This window comes from Lepisma saccharinum, chromosome 16 (genome assembly GCF_977018435.1).
Source record: "Lepisma saccharinum chromosome 16, izLepSacc3.1, whole genome shotgun sequence".
Lineage (NCBI taxonomy): Eukaryota > Metazoa > Arthropoda > Insecta > Zygentoma > Lepismatidae > Lepisma > Lepisma saccharinum.
Genome location: NC_139244.1, coordinates 48,397,457 through 48,417,747, shown reverse-complemented (window position 1 = coordinate 48,417,747; position 20,291 = coordinate 48,397,457). Strand labels below are relative to the sequence as shown.

The following is a 20,291-nucleotide window of genomic DNA, read 5'->3' as shown; positions in this document are numbered from 1 at the left end:
AACTTTAGTGGTGCAGCATTGAACTTGGAGCTTGACTTGGGGGGGGGGGGCAGAATAAAAAAGTTTTCTAGCCCATAAAAATATCATCCTGGATTATTTTGATAAATAACTGTTACATTTGCAAATATCATAAAAATTACTCGTTACGTTGCTTCTCAGGTTGCAGAACCTTAACAAAAGTACTACCAATAACTTGTATATTTTCATAAATCTGAACATTTAGGGGGTTCAAGTGCCTCCCCTTGCGCCAGCACCTATGGATTTTTCTCAATTTATTCCCCCAATTATTTCAATAAAACAAGGATCACATTTATTAAAACAAAATGTTCATTGAAACTTTGTAAAGTTAAATTTATATATCTTTATTGCATGAAAATATATAATATATAACAGATTAATTTAGGGCTGATCCCAATGGTCACAAGACATACATAATCACATAATAAAAAGAGATCTTTGGGAAATTTGTTGTAATAACAAATGCTACTGAAGTCTACTGTACACCAACAAAAACTAATACTGTACAAAATGTGGCAGCAATGAAAGACAAAAACCAACACACGATTTCATAATATTTTTCACAGCATTTGCCACAAAATAATATACATTAAGAATACCTGCTCTGCTTGTGTTGAATAATAGTATTGGAGCATTAAAGAATAAACTAATGTAGAATATTTCACTATATCGTATTTTTATATAACTTTAACGTGTACGATACAATAGCATATACCATATAAACAATATTTTTATTTCCCTCATTCTGTAACGTTGAGATATAGAGGAAAATTTACATTTTTTACAACATATTTATACGTAAATAAATAATATTTTAGTGTACCTCAGTCAGAAGGAGGTGAAGAATGAATACACTGATGACAAATTGTACCTCTCTACTTATATTTAAAAATCTAAGCAGACGTGTAATTATAATAGTAATGAAGGTATGCCAGTTCCAAAAGAATGTACAGTCACGGACACTTCTTGGTTGTAACGATTCCATTGAGAATCAATGGTATTGTTACAACCCATAAGTGTCCGTGACTGTACTAGGGGGAATCTGGGAGGAATAAGACCTGTAGAAAGACAATGGAAATGTGGAATTTTCCCTCTTTCAAGAAAGGAATTGAAAAAGAGCATCCCATTATGTACAGTGGGATCCATGAGTATTACTGTTCAAATTGTCCATCACCATGTTCGTGCACTTTATTTGACCCAATAAGAGCTTCAAGAATTAAAAGAAAACTCAAAACAAACTGTTGGCAACTTCTCCACTAGCATGCATAAAAATCCATCGCTTAAAAACACATAGGATGTAAGAGAAAAATTAAAGAAAATAGTCATGGACAATTTGCATGGTAATACTCATGGATCCCACTGTACGTATTACAAGAAAGTTGGCTAGTCTATTACAAAATACCCGAAGTGTGTGAAATTTGTCAAATATCGAGAATAGTTTTTAATATCTTGTTGAAATGTTCAAATACTTATTAGAATTGAAAAAATAAAAATGAGCTATTAATGTTCATGTAATGGTTGTTTTTATGATAAAAGTAGATTATAATTATTTTTTTCTCCTATGGCAGTTTCTTGTAAATATTCATTGTCAATATTTATTTATTGCCTTTGATTCTTAGTTATTACAATATCCAAGTACTTCAAAAGAAATAGTAGTCTGTTTGGTTTTGCATAATATGAATATGCAATTTGACAGAACCTAATTATGGTCTTACAATACAAAATAGAAGGATATACATTTTTTTACTTGTCTTTGAAAATATAAAACCTCGAAGATTACAACACGCTGCATCATGTATTATTTTAATGAGTCATTTATCAGAACGTTCCCGAATGTGATTTTAGTACTACCATTCCTAAAGTTACATTTCTTCATAGTGAAGAGTTGTCCAAGATGGCAGTATCAGTATGGCCATCTCGAATCAATTGAATGTATTGTAGGAAATTACAGGCACATGCTGGAAACAATTTCTCATAAGATGGGAACCACAGCTCATCCAGGCTGCATATTTTTTGGCTGCAAGTTAAGTATTATGAAAGGATGAGTGTATTTTGTCTAGAGATTAGAGATTTATTGTTCTGGCATGACCAAGTATGGCAGCAGTTCTTCTCTAGAATACAAACAGATCAACTAGATTATTTTAATACATTAAATGAGTGGAAATTACAATAGGTTGCTTGTGTGAATTATACGAAACTGAAGTCATCGCCACAATGAACTTTACTGAGTACAGAAACAATTATTTTTATTTCTATTATATTATATTCATGTTCTCTAAACTTATACAATTTCCATGTATGTACTTGATTTTTTTTATTCTTTCATAGGCATAACAGGGAGTTTATTTTCTGGAATCCAAGTTGATAAATTCTTATGAACAAAAATTATTTATATATATGGCAATTAAGACATTTCAAAATCTGGAAATTGAGAAGGTTCGGTTGATTAGGTAGGTCACGAAGGCATCGATCCCCCAGTAGTTAAGCCTATGAGTTAGTTCTTCCATATTCTCGCCTGTACACTTAATTGGCTTTTAAGATCTGAGGCAGTCGTGGCAAACAATCCAATCAAAGAGCTTCTGAGAACGTCTCCGAGTGTTACTAAATTGGATATCTGCACATAATTGCTCCCATGTATAGATTATATAAAGGACCTTGATTTCTGAATATTAGTTTCACAAATTCAACATCGTAATGTAACTGAGCATACACCTTTGAATATACTTCTCTCATTTTGGACATTTGCGAAGGTATCCAACCTACGTTACACGAAAATTTCACAAAGAATTCACATTACCTAACTTACATGTACGTATACACCTTGATTCGTGACATTGAGCAGTTTGTGAAAATTGTTAAATTTTATGTAACTAGCCACAAAATAGTGAAAAGAATACAGAATATCTACATATAGAAAAGTGAACGCATTAATTAACGCATAGCGTGAATTCCAATTAATTATACTCGATAAAATGCATCAATATTAAAAAAAAAACATTCTTACAAACATTTTTTTTGAATGCTTAAAATATAATAATGTTTTTTTGGTGGGAATGCAGGAATTAATTATATGTAGTCATTTTCATCACTTTAAACTTACTGTTCGAAGAATAGTTTTTAAAAGACTATTTAGCAGCAATGAACAAAGAATAACAGGAAAAAGACAAAATTAACTAGTCATTTGAACCAATGATGTAATGATATGCAAGAAAATGCATTGAAATTTGGATTCAGCCGTCTTTTGATTCAAGGTTTCTCTTTATTAATAATGCATCGGATAACGAGTTTTTATCAATTGCACGCATAGCTGAAGCAATCGAAGCTCCTGAATTGTATAAAAATAAATTTGATGCATTTTCTTTTGTGTGTGTGGTAAAACTGTCGCAGGTGTAAAAAATATCTCTGAAGCTCCACCATTTATATGTATCACTCTTCGAGAGAAAGATATAGGGAAGATCTCAAGTAAATAGTTTGAACGTGGCCATGTTGAGAACAGAAGCTTCAGTCGGGAGCTCAATTCGCGGCTGCAGCCGCTCAATTCCTCCTCACAGGATCTCTGTTTGCTCTCTTGCTTTGAGCGTTCTGCTTCACACTTCTGGTCCCGATTATGGAACGAGTGTACCTCATGATCCGTCATGAAACATGGGAGAAGAGTGACTTGGTGATCGATCCAGATTTGCGAGTTCCATAAACTGTCTCTCAATGAAGTCTGCGTCCAGGTCCAGATGTTGTTGCAGAGCTGCGTCCAGAAATTCTGAAAGGAATAGAAGAAAACGAAATGCAAAAGCACGTCTAATATAATAATTTCTTAAATGTATGCAGGCTGCGATTTAAGGGGTACCAAGGATCCACTACAAATGTCTCAAGCACCACTTGCAAGAAGGAGAAATTTTCATCCTTGCCAGGGTGAGTTTTATCTCCCATAAGTAATACTCATATATGTAACAAATAATCCACAAATGTAAAGGTGTTTATAGTGTAACTAAATTTCCCTACCTTCAAAGATCATAAGTTACAATCAAGAAATAGAGACCAACACATATATTTCTGCCGTGCGATGCGCGACACAACTCAACAAGCAGTGTTGCTAATGGAGCAGATAGAAAAATCGCTGCAGTGCGCCGATGCACAGCTCTTACGTACAACAAGAAAATTAGAGAATTCAGGTATAACGTTGAGTTTTAAACGTCATTCATTATACCAGGACTAGGATTAATATGAACTAATAAGTGACTTTGTATGTAGCTACATACATATGGACTAAAAATTCGCAAAATATGGGCTAGCACATACGTAAAATTACCAAAAATGCTGCAAAGAAAACTTCTTCATAGTGATTCCTTATTTGAGTGATTTCAAACAAAATAAACAATTTATTATTTTCCATTGCATTAATGCACTGGTGGCGTTCTAACTGTTCACTCCCAAAACCCGTCTACACTGGTACGGAACTGCAACGACAGATAATAAACGACCGACACTACCACTGCTTTGAGAACTAATAACATGCGAACGTGTTAAACCGTGACAATTGGACCACAACACTCCTCCTCAAGCAGTATTATTGCCTCTCTGTGATCGGCGAGAGTCGGTTGCCTTTGTTGTACATTTACAAGCGATGCCGGCTTCCACAAAAATAACAAGTACATATACTGCCACTAGACGATAAGCTGTGCGGCTTTTTCTTTTGCTATGAACTTGTCACCCATCAAAGCATAGCAATTTTAACACAAAAAACAATATGCATTGCATTAAGCAGCAAAAATGACAGCCTCCTCTATGCAATTTCTACAAGAACACGTGCCGGAGCCAAGAGTTGAAATGCTCATGGAGCCACATAATTTATTTCTTTTGAACAATTCCAAAATTATGAAATATTAACAATTTGTGAAATAAAACTGTTGAAATATGTAACATTAAGTATAATTTCCTTAGATATGTAAAAGTAAGTATGTATTAAAGTTAGAAATATGAAAAAATATTGACAATAAAATGTCGCAGCCACTGCTCTCTTGCCAAAATGCTAACACCTTGAGTGGCTTCCTCCTTCATGAACTCGTGCATGTTGCTTAGAATTTCCCGAGCTTGGCTATGCAAGGTTTTTGATTTCAACTTTGACAGAACTGGAGGCATTATGGAATTTGACGTTCATTAACAAACACACATTTTCACATACACATACGCAATACACGCACACAACGTCGAACCGGTCAAATACTTAGTACAAAATAAGAATATGGTGCTTCCAGTTCCAATCCAACAAAACTCACTGTCACTTCACCTGCCTTTCTCCTTCCGTGACAGAAATAGTGAAAAACCCAATAGGCTAACCAAGGCAGTAATTTATTTTATTATAAAACATAAACTTAACGTAACGTTTCAACCTTCTAACAAGGTCTTCCTCAGACTCTGCACCAAGTACAAATGTAACAAGGTAAAAAACAGGACGATATATACACACAAACATTACTCCCCTCCAGACTATAAGAAAGTTGTTCTGAAACATTCTAGCAGGTGGCTTTCCCTTGTCAACTGACTGTCACCTAAAATGCAAAACATATTTACTTCCATCTAGAATGTGGTTGGACTCTTTATCTCACTCTCTTTTTCCTTCAGTCATTCACATAGAGTTCTAGTAAATGTTACATGAAATGAAATATTACTTCCATAAAACTTTGTTGTATAATGAGACTAATTGTTCAGTAAATTTTTCAAAACGCTTTTGAAGTTTGAACAGGATTGCAAAGTTTGGAAAGGTTTGTTTTTAATTCCACTTTATTCTACGATAGGCTAATCGGGGCTGCTATCACAGTTGGAGTAATTTGCCTCCACCGGTTACGAAAGACAGTTGTGTTGCATTTGATAAAATGCCGTTAAACTAACGAAACATCCATACATGAAAACATCCATTGTCTACATGAAAATCAACATAAAAAACTGGATAGGTAAGTCGAGTAAGAACATAAATGGGGCATGGAGAAGGGCCAAGTAGGGGAAGTATGGAAAATGCAACACGTTTCTAAGATTGAGCGTAAAAAATCGCTTTCCATGTGGGAGGTTAGAATGAAATCACACTGATGCAGGGGGCTTCGTTCCTTAAATAGATGGACTGATGCACTCGTCTTTCTGGCAAGGAGATGAAGCGTCTCTTGCAAGATGAATCATGAGGTTTTGTTGTATTCAGACACCAATGTGTCATTGTTATCCTCGTTAATGACTGCCAAGCAGGCACCTTGATATTTTTTTTTTGGAAAGGGGGGGGGACAAGCAGAATCCTTTAAATGGAACTACCCGTTGAAAAAATATTCGGCTACACGCCATGTTCTCAGGAATTGTTAAGGCAGATATAATCCTCTAATCCCTAATCTATGTTTGGACACAATATCCTTAACGTAGTCCAACAGAGAAAAACGTTAAGGGGTAAGGTCCGGTGAACGTGGAGGCCATGGAATTCGACCATCCTATCAAACCTATTTATAAGGAAAGGTTTCGCCAAGAAACTCACGAACACAGAGTACTTTTTAGCAGTGCTGCCCTTAGGAATGTGCGAATCGTGTCACAACACGGGGCCTCGCGCATCCGATATTTTTCAGGGGAATGTGCGTTTGATGAGGATTTTAAAAGGCTAAAATGGACAAGAATTGATTGATTGAATTTATTTATTTTACTTCGCGTTTCTGCTACCTTTGGCTAATTGGGAAGAATTAATATGAATGGTGATAAGATGAAATAGATGAAGTGACATTACAAACACACATGGACAACATACAAGTCCCACATAGGATTATACTGGCCATGGGGGGAGACGCCAGAGCCTCGTTAGTCTGCAAAACGCAGTCTAGTCTGTAGCTACTACGTAGAAGTGAAGTTGACATTTGAGTGAAGGTATAGAGTTGTAACGATACTTTTGGAACACACTGTACATCACATGACGAATTTCCACTCACCTGTGGTTTCCCCGAGGAGTCGTCGCATGGATTCGAAGGGGATGTACTCGAGCATCGGATCGTCGAGGCAGGAAGAACCAAGGCTGTCCGTGTTCGTGAGATCCTGTTCCGGACAGAAAAGCTCCGACTTCCACGTTAACTCAGCTGAAAGATACATTTTCATAATCACCAATCGCTAACATTACACCACTACTACCATCACCATCATACTTATTATGGAACGGATTTTAAGGTGCAGTACCTTTTCAAAAATATAGCTGTTTTCATACCGATCGTTTGAGATGTGTATTTTAGGATATGAAATCAAGTAAAATGAACACACTCTGTTGCACTTTTTGTGAGATTAGCACATTTATCCCCTTTTTACCTCCTCTTTGATGCTTCAGCACCTTTTTTTCTTCCTTTTCTTTCATGTTTTGTTAAAAAAAATTGGACAGAAACATAAATGATTTTCACTCTTCTTGAGCAGCTACTATCAAATCATATATTCTCATTTTGTAGAGCAGAACGAGAGCTATAAAATGGTATAACATAATTATTGCAGACCCAATAGTTCCCAAGATACTGTAGCAAAACCCGCGAGAGAAAACACAAACTTCAACAAAACCTATTCGGCAGAACGACAGTTCTCTCTGCGGTCCGCGCGCATTATATAACCACAGTTCTCTCTGCGGTCCGCGCGCATTATATACAGAAGTCGCAGAAAAAGAAAGCATCTAATAAAGGCATTTTATCAGCACCTTTTTGAAAACATTTTCAGAAACTTTTTTTCCCTTTCCCGACCATAATTTTTCACCTTAAAAACCTTTCCACGAATGTAATACGAAGAATATATAATGAATGCTTATAGGTAGTGACCTTGCTTTTTGGGTGTTTTTTTCATTACCAAAATCGGGTTATTCGCGATTAAAATTATCCGATATGCCATCTGGTGGGATTTTTCGGAACTACTCTATGTAGGATAGCAAGTCTTTCAAAGAATGGAAAATGTTCGATAGAGTAACGTCTACTGTTCAGTTTTTTGCTCTAAATCGTTTTGTGGGTCAGGATAAGTGAAAGGTTTGCATGTGTTTCCACCCCGTGGAATCAACAAAATTGAATTTGTAAATAAATCAGGGAAAACAGAATTGATTGACCGAAGATTGGCATGGGGGGATAACATTATAATGCGGCAAGGAAATTACGAAGAATGCACGAGTCTGTTCACTTTATTTTCCGAAATATGATTCTATTACCATGAAAATAAAGTTTTAAATTAATCTTTATGAATAAAACTTTTTTCGAAAACAGTGTATTTATGTTGAAATTTGGAACAGGTGCGAGTCGATTAAGTGCGAAGATGAAAATAATTTGAGAATTAATTATTGTCTGTAATCATAAAGGTAACCAGAAAAAGAAAATTGACATGCTAATGTTGTTGTTTCATTCAGTAAGTCTTTTTTTCAGTGAAGATAGCGTCGATGAAATTGTGAATTCTATTATTATTTTGTGTTATTAATAAACCAGCCTGCCTCTTTGGGGGAAGAACTGCAACGATATGTTTACATTTTTCTCCTGGCCAAGCTTTGGAAATACAGGTGAATTGCTTTATTTTCAAATCATTTCCGAGAGTCCCAGTTACAACGAAGGTGCAGATGAAACAGCACTGCTTTGAAGAACCAGTGCGTATACATTAGTTTCGTCTGCGTTTTCCGTGTTGTATTTGCCTATGATAATTAAATGCTTCGTGCTCAGCATAGCTTCACCTTCGTTATAGTTCCTGGAATTCACATCGCATTCGCAATATTTAAAAATATCGCGTAATTTAAATGTTTCTTACTTACCAGCCATACGTACTACTACTGAATGTAAAGAAAGATTTATCCTAGATAGAGCGGCCATATTGGAAGCGACACTAGCGCTCAGGTGGTAATTTTAATCGCGAATTGTTTTAACTTTTCGGTGTTATTTTCCCCAAAATTCGCGTTTTTGTTTTAGCAAATTTTCTAGTCAAATGTACTTAATATTATATATTTATTGTGCTTTTAAACTAGTTTTCTTTTAAATTGTAGGTCACATGGCCTACGCCTGTTCGTGTCAGTTTGATATGTTCGAAGCAATTTCTGAGGAAGTTATTTTCCACTATTTCTCGCGCGACAAATGCCGATGCTACGGTGCCCGTGTGACGGTAGATATGCACTCGATCTTCTGTCACTTTGCTCTGTGATGCAAAGCGTTCCGAAAGAAGGTGAAAAAACGTGAGAAAAATCCATTTACACGTGGTTTCATGTAACTGTCTGAATTATTCCATGTATGACACGCATTGTAGTTCTATATTTGTATAATATGTTGGGAAAGGTGCCCGTTATACATAATGAAAAATGGTTGTATCTTAAAACCTAAAACAGAAGATTGTTGTATCTTGGAGATATTTTTTGCTGTCTTTTTTTTCTTTCTGTAATTTTCCCAAAAGTAAATGCCTAATAATGATATTCTCCACCATACACACAGAATAAACACAAGGCATTATCATTTGACTGTAAATCTTGTTAAACTCTCACATAAATAAACTTTGTAGTGTGTTTTATCGACAATGATGGACATTACCAGGTGAAAGGTCTGGTGTCGGTACCAGCCCTAGCTGAAGGCTGTCGCAAACAAAATTTTAAAACTCAATTGAATTATATTTATTTTTACCATTGAGGATTTATCGGGTGAGAGGTTTAACAAGCGACTACAGGAAAGAGTTTTACTATCTTAAGCCCCTCCCTTGATACTCTCCTGAATCCGCCACTGTGTGTCTGTTCTCTGTCATGAAATGAAACTAATTTGCTAAAATAATGATACGACACGTTCATTAATCTTAGGACTTCAGAACTGCAAATCATAATTTTGAATCAGACATAGGTCGGAATTGAGAATGGTAAATGCCCTTCGGTCAAAGTCAAGCGGATGAGGGCAAATATCTAATACACCGCTGTATTTGGAGTGAGTAAAAAATTAAAGATAAAGATTTTATTTCCGAAAAGTGATAAATATTTTCTCCCCTTTAGATGTATTTCTAAGTTCAAAAAAACGTACCTTCCAATATATTATGTTCTTCCATGTATTACATTTAAACAAACAGTAAAATTAATAGTTTAGGACAATGGAGAAACTAAGAATAGTTTTCCATTCAGTTACACGGACAATTACGATTAGAATGAAAAATAAACTTTTAGTAAATACTCACATTCTTGCCGCGGTCGTTCCAAAGAATTTGCCTGGAGGGTCCTGACCACCAGAGTAGGTGACGGAAACGCAGAATTGCTGTGACTGGAATGGCTGTTTGGGTACGACAAGGGTCTACCTGCAATAGAAGATAATTGAGGCTAATGAGGATAGAAGATTTTAAAAAAATAAAACCACCATACCGTGTAGCCACCAAGAATCGAATCCTGGATATTGGCGTATTCCGCGAGATCAAGGAGGGGCATTTGCACCACCATGGAAAACGAGTGGTGAAAATTTCCAGTCTGTCACATTGAGCTCTTTTACATGGCATGTAGAATTCATGTAATTTCCTTTTCAAATAATTCAAAATAAAGCAGTGCTCTTAGGAAGAAGTGTTGTTGTCCTCCTAGAGATAAAGTTTCTTTGCACCCCCATCCCTGGAAAATGTCTGGCACTTCAATGCACAGGACCCTTCATTATAAAGCAAGAGCGTTATTCGTCATTGTTCATCCAATCGTCATAATTAAACTAAAAAAAAGTAGAGAAGGGAGGGAAAATAACAATAATATGCAAGAAAACATAATATATAAGAAAACAGTTCTTGCCCCCCTCTCTCCATGCTCCATGCAGTCTTGAGCAGAGGCGCAACCACGAATTTTTGTTTGGGGGCAAGTACCAATAATAATAATAAAAATTTCAATAATAATAATTTTAATAATAATAATGTTACTAATAATGTTATTATAATTATTATTATTGTTATTGTTGATTTGCTTTATTTTACTTCGCTTTTTTTGCCAATTTTGGCGAATTTGCGAAGAGGGGGATGAGTGATGGCATGATGAAAGTTATGAATGGATACTCGCAAACATCCATGCCCACGCCGGGATTTGAACCCAGGACCAACATTATTATTACTATTAGTAGTGGTAGTATTAAAGTCGTTATTATCCCCGTAAATTACGCAAAAAGGAGGTAGAAGTTTGTGCTGAAGTATTTGTGTTCGAACAAACGATTTGATTTTTTTTAACACGTTCAATTTCACATTAATAACGGAAAACAAGCACATAAACTATTTTGGAAAGACAGAGAATGCTTGATAAATACAATCCAAATATAATTCTTTTTTACATTAACATAACTTTCATGCACGATATATGTTTCACAAAGGCTATATGCAACGTGCACACTAAATTGTGTACGTGTTCAAAGTGTCTTTAATAAATATTATATGCAGCATATATTATTTAAATGCATTACACAACCAATTCATCCATCTCATAATAAACCAACAGCAAAAATTACATAAATTGTCTCTGAAATGTGAACACTCCCTTTCCTCACAACAATTGTTCATGCATTTAAAACAAAATCAATTAAGACAAGTCTTATTACTCTGTCTGGTGATTGGTGGATAAATTGGGAGCGAAGCGAGCAAGAAATTTTTTGGATCCAATTTTTTTGCAGGCTGAAATCAATTTTAATTTAATAGGGCGCAAATAATTTCACGGAATGCCATGTCATTATATCATTTACAACTTTTGTGCCTCCCCGATGGTGTAATGGTAACATCGTCGCCTTGTGATCAAGGGGTCCTGGGTTCGATACCCGGTGTAGGCACATAGTGGTTCTGAACCCACTTTAAGCTATATGCCCAGTCTCAATTAACCTTTCTGTGCATAAAGTAGACTTAAAAAAAACACACACACAAATCAATCAATCAATTTTACAACTTTTTTTCATTTAGATCGTTCGGCGCCCAGGGCTGTCTCCCGCCATCCCCTAGCTACGGTTCTGAACCTGCTAAGACTAAGAAAAGCAGGCATTGCGAGAGAAGCGAGCAAGAAAATTTTACGAAAAGTATTTTTATTTACATAAAATTTGAAGTTCTGGGCGGTAATTGCCCCCTGCAGGTACGCTTGGCCGTCAATGTTTGCCCCCTTGCTCCCCTAGAAATAATTTCCGTCCAAGGTTGGGGAGGGTGGGTAATGCCCCCCTGTGGTTGCGCCACTGGTCTTGAGTTCTTGCCCCTTCCAGTTTTGACACCCAATCGCCGCCACTGGGGATAAGTATCAGGAACAATGACTGATACATGAGCAGAGGCTTAACATAGCGAGGATATAATTTGGTGTCCTTGTCGCCCCCCGCCCCCCACATCCCTGCAGGCCCTCTTGTCTACTAGATTCATCTACATGTAAGAATTGTTGCCTACCAGCAAATGTTCTTAGTCTGTTTTTAAAATTGAAATAGATTAATCTTTTTTGACTCATAAAGTTGGACAGGAATATACGCTCCTTGTGTATTGAAGGTCGCCCCCCCCCCCCTGTCCCAGCGGTAACAACGCCTGTGGTGCAATTTGTAAACGATTTCTTATCTCTTTTGACTAAGTTGCTACTGTCGGTGATGTTACTTTTTCTCTCTTTTGCTTTGGGTGAAATTATTTTTTTTTCTTTTTTGATTTGAGATTCACACTCAGAAGTTTGGAAATTTCAGTTTTCCAAGATCATTAGCTTCTTTAAAAGAAACAAGGAAAAGAAAAACAAAGCGTTTGTATTTTTTCCTGGTTTATAAATTAATCTAGACTACAAATGTTATCAACAAAAACTTAATTTTTATGCGAGATAGAAGCTTACCATATTGATCTACAGAAGATCCTTGATTTGAGCTTCGAGAAGACTGGCTCAGCCCAGAGTCCATTATGTCATTCAGTGGTGACATCTCGTGGCTGAGCGATGCAACTCGTCGTTGGCTGTTTGTCGTTCGCAAAGCGCTTTCAGGAGATTCCATGTTTCCTGTCGCTGAGGCGTTCGTCTCTTCACTTCGCATCTGTCGAAGACAGGAATATATAAAATTATAGAATACAACAGAGCATGTAGGCTATAGGTAATAATGAGAAAGTTATATAGTAGACAGTTGCTAGTAATTAAGTTAATTTAGAATATGCTTCCACAGTCTCGGCGATTTGGTTCCGAAACTGGGATGGGGGGCAGGACAGTTTACCTTAGTAGATAAGGTTTAGCATATTGCAGGGGCCAAAGGGGTAAAAGAGTGGGGCAACTACCCGACACGACCCCATAATCACCGCCACTGTGCTTCCATAAACGAAGCAGTTTTCAGAGTTGTTGTTTTTTTATCTCACTAAGGAAATACTGGCAAGAAATATTTCACTGAAGTTCGTATGTTTCTTGGCTGTGCTGAATCCAGACACATGTGTGAAGTTAGTTTCGTTTGAATGCTTTTTGAATAAAGATTAATAATGCATGATCCAGAAAATCACTCTTCTTGTGCTTGATAAACACTATAGAGGAAAGGAAATATATCTATATGAATTTCTGATTTTTTAAAAATGTATCAAGAAATTATTGTATTAGTGTTATTGGAATCACATATATTCAATCATGCAAGCCATATTCAAGTAACATATAATTGAATTGTAACACAAAGTGCCACATAAAGGATGCAACGTATTATAAAAGTTATGCAAATCTGTTATGTTACATACCTAGGTATTATGAAATTCTCATGCGAAACAGTTAGCCACGGTACTCGTATTTGTTAAATTATACATAGTTTCGATTGATGACAACCGTTACTTCGTGCAGAACGTCAGGCACAATAAAATAATAATATTGTGTTAAACATACACTCGAAAACATCTACATTGTTAGTCGCTGTCCACACACAGTAGGTTAGAGTTAGTGCGCCAAGGCAGATGCAAGCGGGAGTCACGCGAACTAACCTTCTTCCTTGCTTGTACTTGCTCCTTCGTTGTGTGGTTTTTAACGTGCTTCCTAAGTGAACTGGGATCTGTGTATCTTTTTGTACAGCCGGGCACTTGACACGCGTAGGGTTTCTACAAGCAAATGCGAAATTTTACGATGAATAAATAGTAGCTTGAGCATCAAGCACTCGATTTTTAGAGCATCAGACACCACGAAGTATTATTAGAATAATGACACAAGCATCTGAACCATTTTATTACCACTAGATGGCGCTGCATAGTATATATGATATATTAACAATTCCTACTGGTCAACATCTTGTTCTAGTGTCCTGCTGCTTAAAAATAAACATAGCACTCAAAAGCCCTTAAAATAATTTATTAGATACTAAAGTTACTTGCCATCTACAACATAGTAGTAGACATTTAATTGATTCTTCTGGTTTGTTTTCTGCTAGGGAGAAAATTAACGTTGTTATGGAATCGTTAGAGGATGCAGTAAAATTCCTACATGTTACGTTCCTTTTCCTATAAACCCGGAAATGTGAAAAAAATCAAGAGGCAATACGTGATGCGAGATTGTTTGTCAGGATAGGAGGTCATTTGCAGAATTTCTGCGTGCTTTTCAATAACTCCTCAACAACGGCAAATTTGCTCCTGAGTGCACATTAAAAAATAAATTCACTAATTTTCCTCATTGGAAAAACAATTTCGAGAATTACTGGATGCTTATGCTTGTTTAGATACTTGTTTAAATTTTCTGTGTCAAGTGGCTCAATTGATAAATATGTTTCGAGGAAATGCTTCAGCACTTTGATCTACAGATCATGACTCACTTCCTTTACAGCAATTAAATATCGCATATTTCAATGCAGAGGACAAAAGAAGTGTGTACTCACCGTATCGAAGTGTGTGCGCTGGTGCTTTGCTCTGTCAGAGGAATTGGAAAAAGCTTTCGTGCAGCCGCTGTACTGGCAGACGTACGGCCGTTCGCCCGTGTGAGAGCGCTGGTGGATCTTTAAGTTCTCCAGCCGAGAAAAAGCTTTGGGACAACCCTCGTACTGAAAAATAACAGAATGACAAAATTAATGACGATATCATTATTGAAACCTAGAATCAAATTCCAGAAATTGTCCCTTCGGTTCACCATTATTATTATTATTATTATTATTATTATTACTAACGATGACTACAGAGAAATTTTAAAATAATTTTTAAATGTTCACTCTTTCATACTAGTCTTTTTTCGGAACATTCACTGTTCCGCAGTCACTTCAATGGATTTTTCATCCATTATTGTTGTATTCTGAAAAACTTATTCGTCTAGAAATGTCTTTGGACAGGAATTTAGGAGTTTTTAGGGAAGTATCATTTAAATTCCTTGGACATTTCGGGTGAACAAGTAGTGGGGAGGAAGAGGGGGGCCAATGTCCCTTCTATCTGCTCAGACCAGGTGTTTGAGACATGCAATATGGCCTTACATTATTTGCAACTAACGTGTTCTGCTTTTTCTCATTATTGGGAGCTTAGAACAACCATGCGATTTTCAAGAATATGTTCATTTTTTGGGGGGTTTACCCAAGCGCACATTTATGTTAGGTTTATCGCGATAGTAAAGATCAATTATGAAAGACAATACTTACGATCCATCTAGCCTATTAGCCGAGAATAGAACACCAGATTCTTTATTTTCCCAGTGCGATACGCTGACCTCCAAACCACGGAGGTCACCTTGATTCCTGTTTAAAATATTGTGACGTTCCCTTCCAAATGTCAATTCAAAGGAGCCACCCATCCAAATAACTTACAAAATAGTTTTTCAGAATTATTTGTTGCACAGCTAAAATCAGCACACGCGCGCGAGAAGAGTGATAAATACCGACAAAAAGAAATAATAAGATCGAGACAGAAATTAACAGGGAAAGTAATAAAGAAACAGAAGAATGATAAAGAGAAAGAAAGATAGAGAAAGGACATACAGGAAAAAGAGAGAAAAAATTGGAAGAAGGAAATAAAGAGAAAGAGGGAGAAATAAAAATTGAGGAACTGAACAAGAAAAGGAAATTAAAGAAAGCCTGGACAGAGGAAAAAGGAAGAAAGATTGAGGAACAGAAGGAAAGAGAAATAAAGATTCAGGAAGCGAAGAAGAAAAGAAGGAAAGATTCAGGAAGATTTGATTTGATTTTGATTTGATTTAGTTTATTTTACTTCGCGTTTTGTGCCTCTTGGCTAATTTGCGAAGATGGGGATGAGTGATGAAATGATGAAATTGATGAATGGACATTCACAAAGCCCGACCGGGATTCGAACCCGGGACCCTTGGCGTCGCAGCGCGATGTGCTAACCACTCTGCCACAGGGTCGGGCAGATTCAGGAAGAGAAGAAGAAAAGAAGAAAGAAAGATTCAGGAAGATTGGATTGGATTGATTTGGTGTTTTAAGTCCACTTTATGCACAGTAAGGTTAATCGGGACTGGACCTAAAGTTTATAGTGGGATCCGAAAAACTATGTTCCTCCCCTGGGAATCGAACCCGGGACCCCTTGATTACAAGACGACAACGCTACCACTGCGACATCGGAAAGGCCTAGATTCAGGAAGAGAAGATGAAAAGAAGGAAAGATTATGGAGGAGAAGAAGAGAAGAAAGAAAGATTCAGGAAGAGAAGAAAGATAGATTCAGGAAGAGAAGAAAGACATTCAGGAAGAGAAGAAGAAGAGAAGAAGAAAGATCCAGGAAAAGAAGAAGATAAGAAAGAAAGATCCAGGATGAGAAGAAGAAGAGAAGAAAGAAAGATTCAAGAAGAGAAGAAACAAAGATTGAGGAATAAAGAGAAGAGTTGAAGGACAGCGGAATGAAAAAGAAAGAAGAGATAGAAAAGGAAAGAAGAAAAAGGAACGTGGGAAAGAGAAACAGGAACAGAGGAAGAAAGATTGAACAACAGAGGATGAATAAAAAGAAAATGAAAATAAATATATATTAAGGAACAGAGAAAAAAAGATTTAACGGAGAACAAGGGAAGATAGAGAAAGGGATGAGGAGAAACTTGCGATCCGAAGACGAAAGAGTGAGAGAGAATATTACGTCCAACCTTGAGCCCAGCCTAGCGATATTCCCTGGTGATGCCATTCCATTGTGTCAATTCTCTATCCGCCACGGAATGGGGGGGAGGGACGAAGAATGCCTGGCACTGATTACAACCACTTATCTACTGCATAAGGAGCTGAAATAATACTATTTTGGTTGACGTATACATTTATGTTAATATTTTTGTGATTACCACGACCCCTGCATTCATACTTAAGTGGTTGTCAGGAAGAACTGGTATTAAGGTCACCAGGGGGAGGGCCTCTGCGGGGCTGAATCCCCCGAAATCCAACAAATATCTAATTTAAATAGTGTATAGTGGTAATACACTTTACTTCCTTAGCAGGATTAAACTCTTATATATTAAGTTGTACTGTACTGAGAAATTCATCTTCAGGGCTTCTACCCCCCTTTTTGTCCATTAGAATGCGGCTGCTGATAAGGGATGAGCCACCCCTCCCTCCCAAGAAATCAAATTCTGGCTACGGACCTGCTCTGTTGGGAGCCTCTATTTCACCAAATCTCGCATCGGTGTTCATTTTGCGTAGAAAGAAAAAAATAACCATCAGCTCATCCTCGAAGCAAAAACCACAGAGCCATATGTGAGAGTTCGCAGGTGGTTTCGAAGGACGCATCCTTCTCACCCCTCCGACCCGCTCCCACGCCAAGAGGAAATGCAAGTCTGCACCAATTCAAGAATAACTCCGTGCCAGTGTTGCCAAATCCTTCCATCAAAAGTACTTATCATCAGACAAGAAAAATACAAAACGTTTATAGACGTCCTCTGAATTTTTTCAAAGGGGTTCAACTGTTGCGGAAACATTTTGAATGCAATGATGAATAGGAAAATTAAGCGGTTAGCCTTTTTTCTCTACGAAAAAGAAGCCCAAAGTGACGTTCTGATACTCCGCCCAGAGCCTACTTGATAGCGCAGTGGTAACGTCGTCGCCTTGTAATCTAGGAGTCCCGGGTTCGATACCCGGTGGAGGCACATAGTGGTTCGAATACCACTTTAAACTGTAGGTTCAGTCCCGATTAGCCTTTCTGTGCATAAAGTGGACTTAAAAACAAAACTCAAACCTAACACCCCGTCCCATTCGGCCAGGGTAAATGAATAGCGTAAAGATACAAACAGAGTTTGAAACACATACAAAAGCAGCAGCATTTTTTTCCTTATAGTAGCTTGTATAGGATATCATTTTCCATAAGAAGTTGAAGCATAGTGGGTTCTTCAGTCAAAGATAAAATAAACAAATAGTTAACTTTGTTATCGACAGATGTTGAAATGATATAAACATTTTGTGGTTGCCATGGTCGTCGCCAGATATCTTTGCAAATGACGAGGTCATTGATATGGAACTTATAGTATAGAAAGAGTAATAATAATTATGATAAACTATCATTTCTAACAGTTGGGAAGACTTTCGACTAGATACACCAGGTGACTGAATATGCAGCACACTTACTATTAATTTATTGACACTTCATACCGTTAATACAGAAATTTCGGGTTATTTGATTTGATTATTAACTCTTACAACTTAGTTCAAGAAAAATACTACGAAGATATGGCGAAATTTTAGTCATGAATTTATGTTAAGTATGTTAACTAACTTCAGACTCAAAAATTTCATTTTTAGAATTGTGTAAATTCATGGGGCAATTTTATCTTTCTGTAGTTCTGTTTTCGACTATCAAAATAATAAGTTTTTGTTATTTCCTTATTTCTAATGAACTATGTCAACTTTCATAGGGGGTCGACTGACTGGTTCGATCTCCCCATATATCGCAACGCCTATTCTGGTTACTTGATACGGAAAGTTTATAGTTCGTCAATTTGAAATGTGCTTACCATTTTGCCCAAATGCATCAGACCAGGTCTTGAAGGATCTGTGTATGTAGATTTCAGCTGAAAGGACGCTAAATTTACAGCAATTTTAGTGGTTACAAAATTGGTGACTTGCCCTATTTTGTCCCCGCCCTCCTAAATTCCATCTAAGTACATATACACTACACATGGCTTAGCCTAATATCAAATGACATTATGGATATCACGTTGGTAAATGTCATCTGAACGTCGTGTAGTGACGTTACATCACCTCGGGTTAGGTCCGATATTTCCGCAAGAAAAAGTTTTGGCATCTGAGCTTTTATCATTAAAAAAACACCCTGGTGGCTGAAGGAAATTTACCATACTGGCAACCACCACCATGTGATGATGCGGTTTTGTGGTTACAGCCCAAGGCCATGCTTAGTGACTCTGAAAACATTGTATTTGTCTTGAACAGGAGAATGTTTGTTCAACTGTCGCCTTATTGACATTATACAAGCCTGGTGCAAATTCTACGTAGTATGCTGTGGGTTATCAAGAGAACGAGAGCGAGTTTAAGAATGCCTTTTTAGTAGTCTGTGGTATTATTTTACCATATTTCATGTCTTCGCCAATCATCTTTTTTTTAATGCTGCGTTAATGGCGTTTGTAGTCAAGTGTCCTGGATTCGAGTCATAGGCTACTTCTGTGGTTTGAATCCACTTTAAAGTGCTTCTTCAGTACTGGATATCTGTGTTATTATTTAAGCCAAGTTTTTAAGTTATCCCCATTGTTGACGTATGAAAACTTGCTTTATTGCGTAAGAAAAATTTCATGTAAAACATATATGCAATAACTATTCTTTGTGGTTTTTTAATCTGCTTTGTAGTAAGTGAGGAACTTCCTACAGTTCATTTATACCAATTTCTAGTTCTGTACTTTTTAAGAGTTTAATGACCGTTATAAAATTATGAGTGCACTGTAGGTTCACTACTCAACTGTCAAGAGTCAATCTGCTATGCTATCACTCGTTCGCTCTAGATTTCTGCCCAAAGACGACCGTCCTTGCCTGCCGTTGAGGAAGGTTTCTCGTCATACTACAACCAGATGGGTGAGGGGCAGTGCAAGGGAGAGAGGGGGGTTGCCCAGTTTTACGAGAACGCAAGGAAGCTCCAATGGTTTCCTCAATCAGTGATGCCAACCCTAGCATAATAGTTCTAAACCTAGCAAAATTTGAACCTCGTTGGCACCTAGCACTCTGAGTTTGGCATAATGGGAAAATCTAGCATCATCTAGAAAACGGGCATCCTTGGGGAAAAGAGATAAATTGAATTCTAATGAAGATATTTTGAGGAAATATACACTTGAAAAAATCTCCAGATCTTCATTGTACTTATTCAGCGGACTTGTTTCAAACTAAAGGAAGTATGCGGACCAAGGGACAAGCTTTTACAGATCCTGGTCCATCCTCTTGTTTTCATCTTTTCGTTATCCTACCAGATTTAACAAGTAAGGAGC

At 37.0% G+C, this 20,291-nt stretch overlaps 1 protein-coding gene across 2 annotated transcripts in view; it reads right to left on the bottom strand.

The window, feature by feature from the left end:
* Window positions 1-398: 398 nt before the first annotated feature.
* LOC146000473 (uncharacterized) overlaps window positions 399-20,291 on the bottom strand; it is a 193,346-nt gene continuing 173,453 nt past the window's right edge. The window contains exons 4-9 of one of the 2 annotated variants that reach the window (XM_083138138.1): window positions 14,778-14,939; window positions 13,897-14,010; window positions 12,791-12,983; window positions 10,177-10,293; window positions 6,966-7,109; window positions 399-3,772 (exon numbers count right to left, since the gene is read on the bottom strand). In XM_083138138.1, coding sequence (XP_082994264.1) covers window positions 3,642-3,772; window positions 6,966-7,109; window positions 10,177-10,293; window positions 12,791-12,983; window positions 13,897-14,010; window positions 14,778-14,939 — 861 coding nt within the window. In that variant the 3' untranslated portion in view covers window positions 399-3,641. The remainder of the gene's footprint in view (window positions 3,773-6,965; window positions 7,110-10,176; window positions 10,294-12,790; window positions 12,984-13,896; window positions 14,011-14,777; window positions 14,940-20,291) is intronic. The other variant, XM_083138139.1, reaches the window with a different exon arrangement.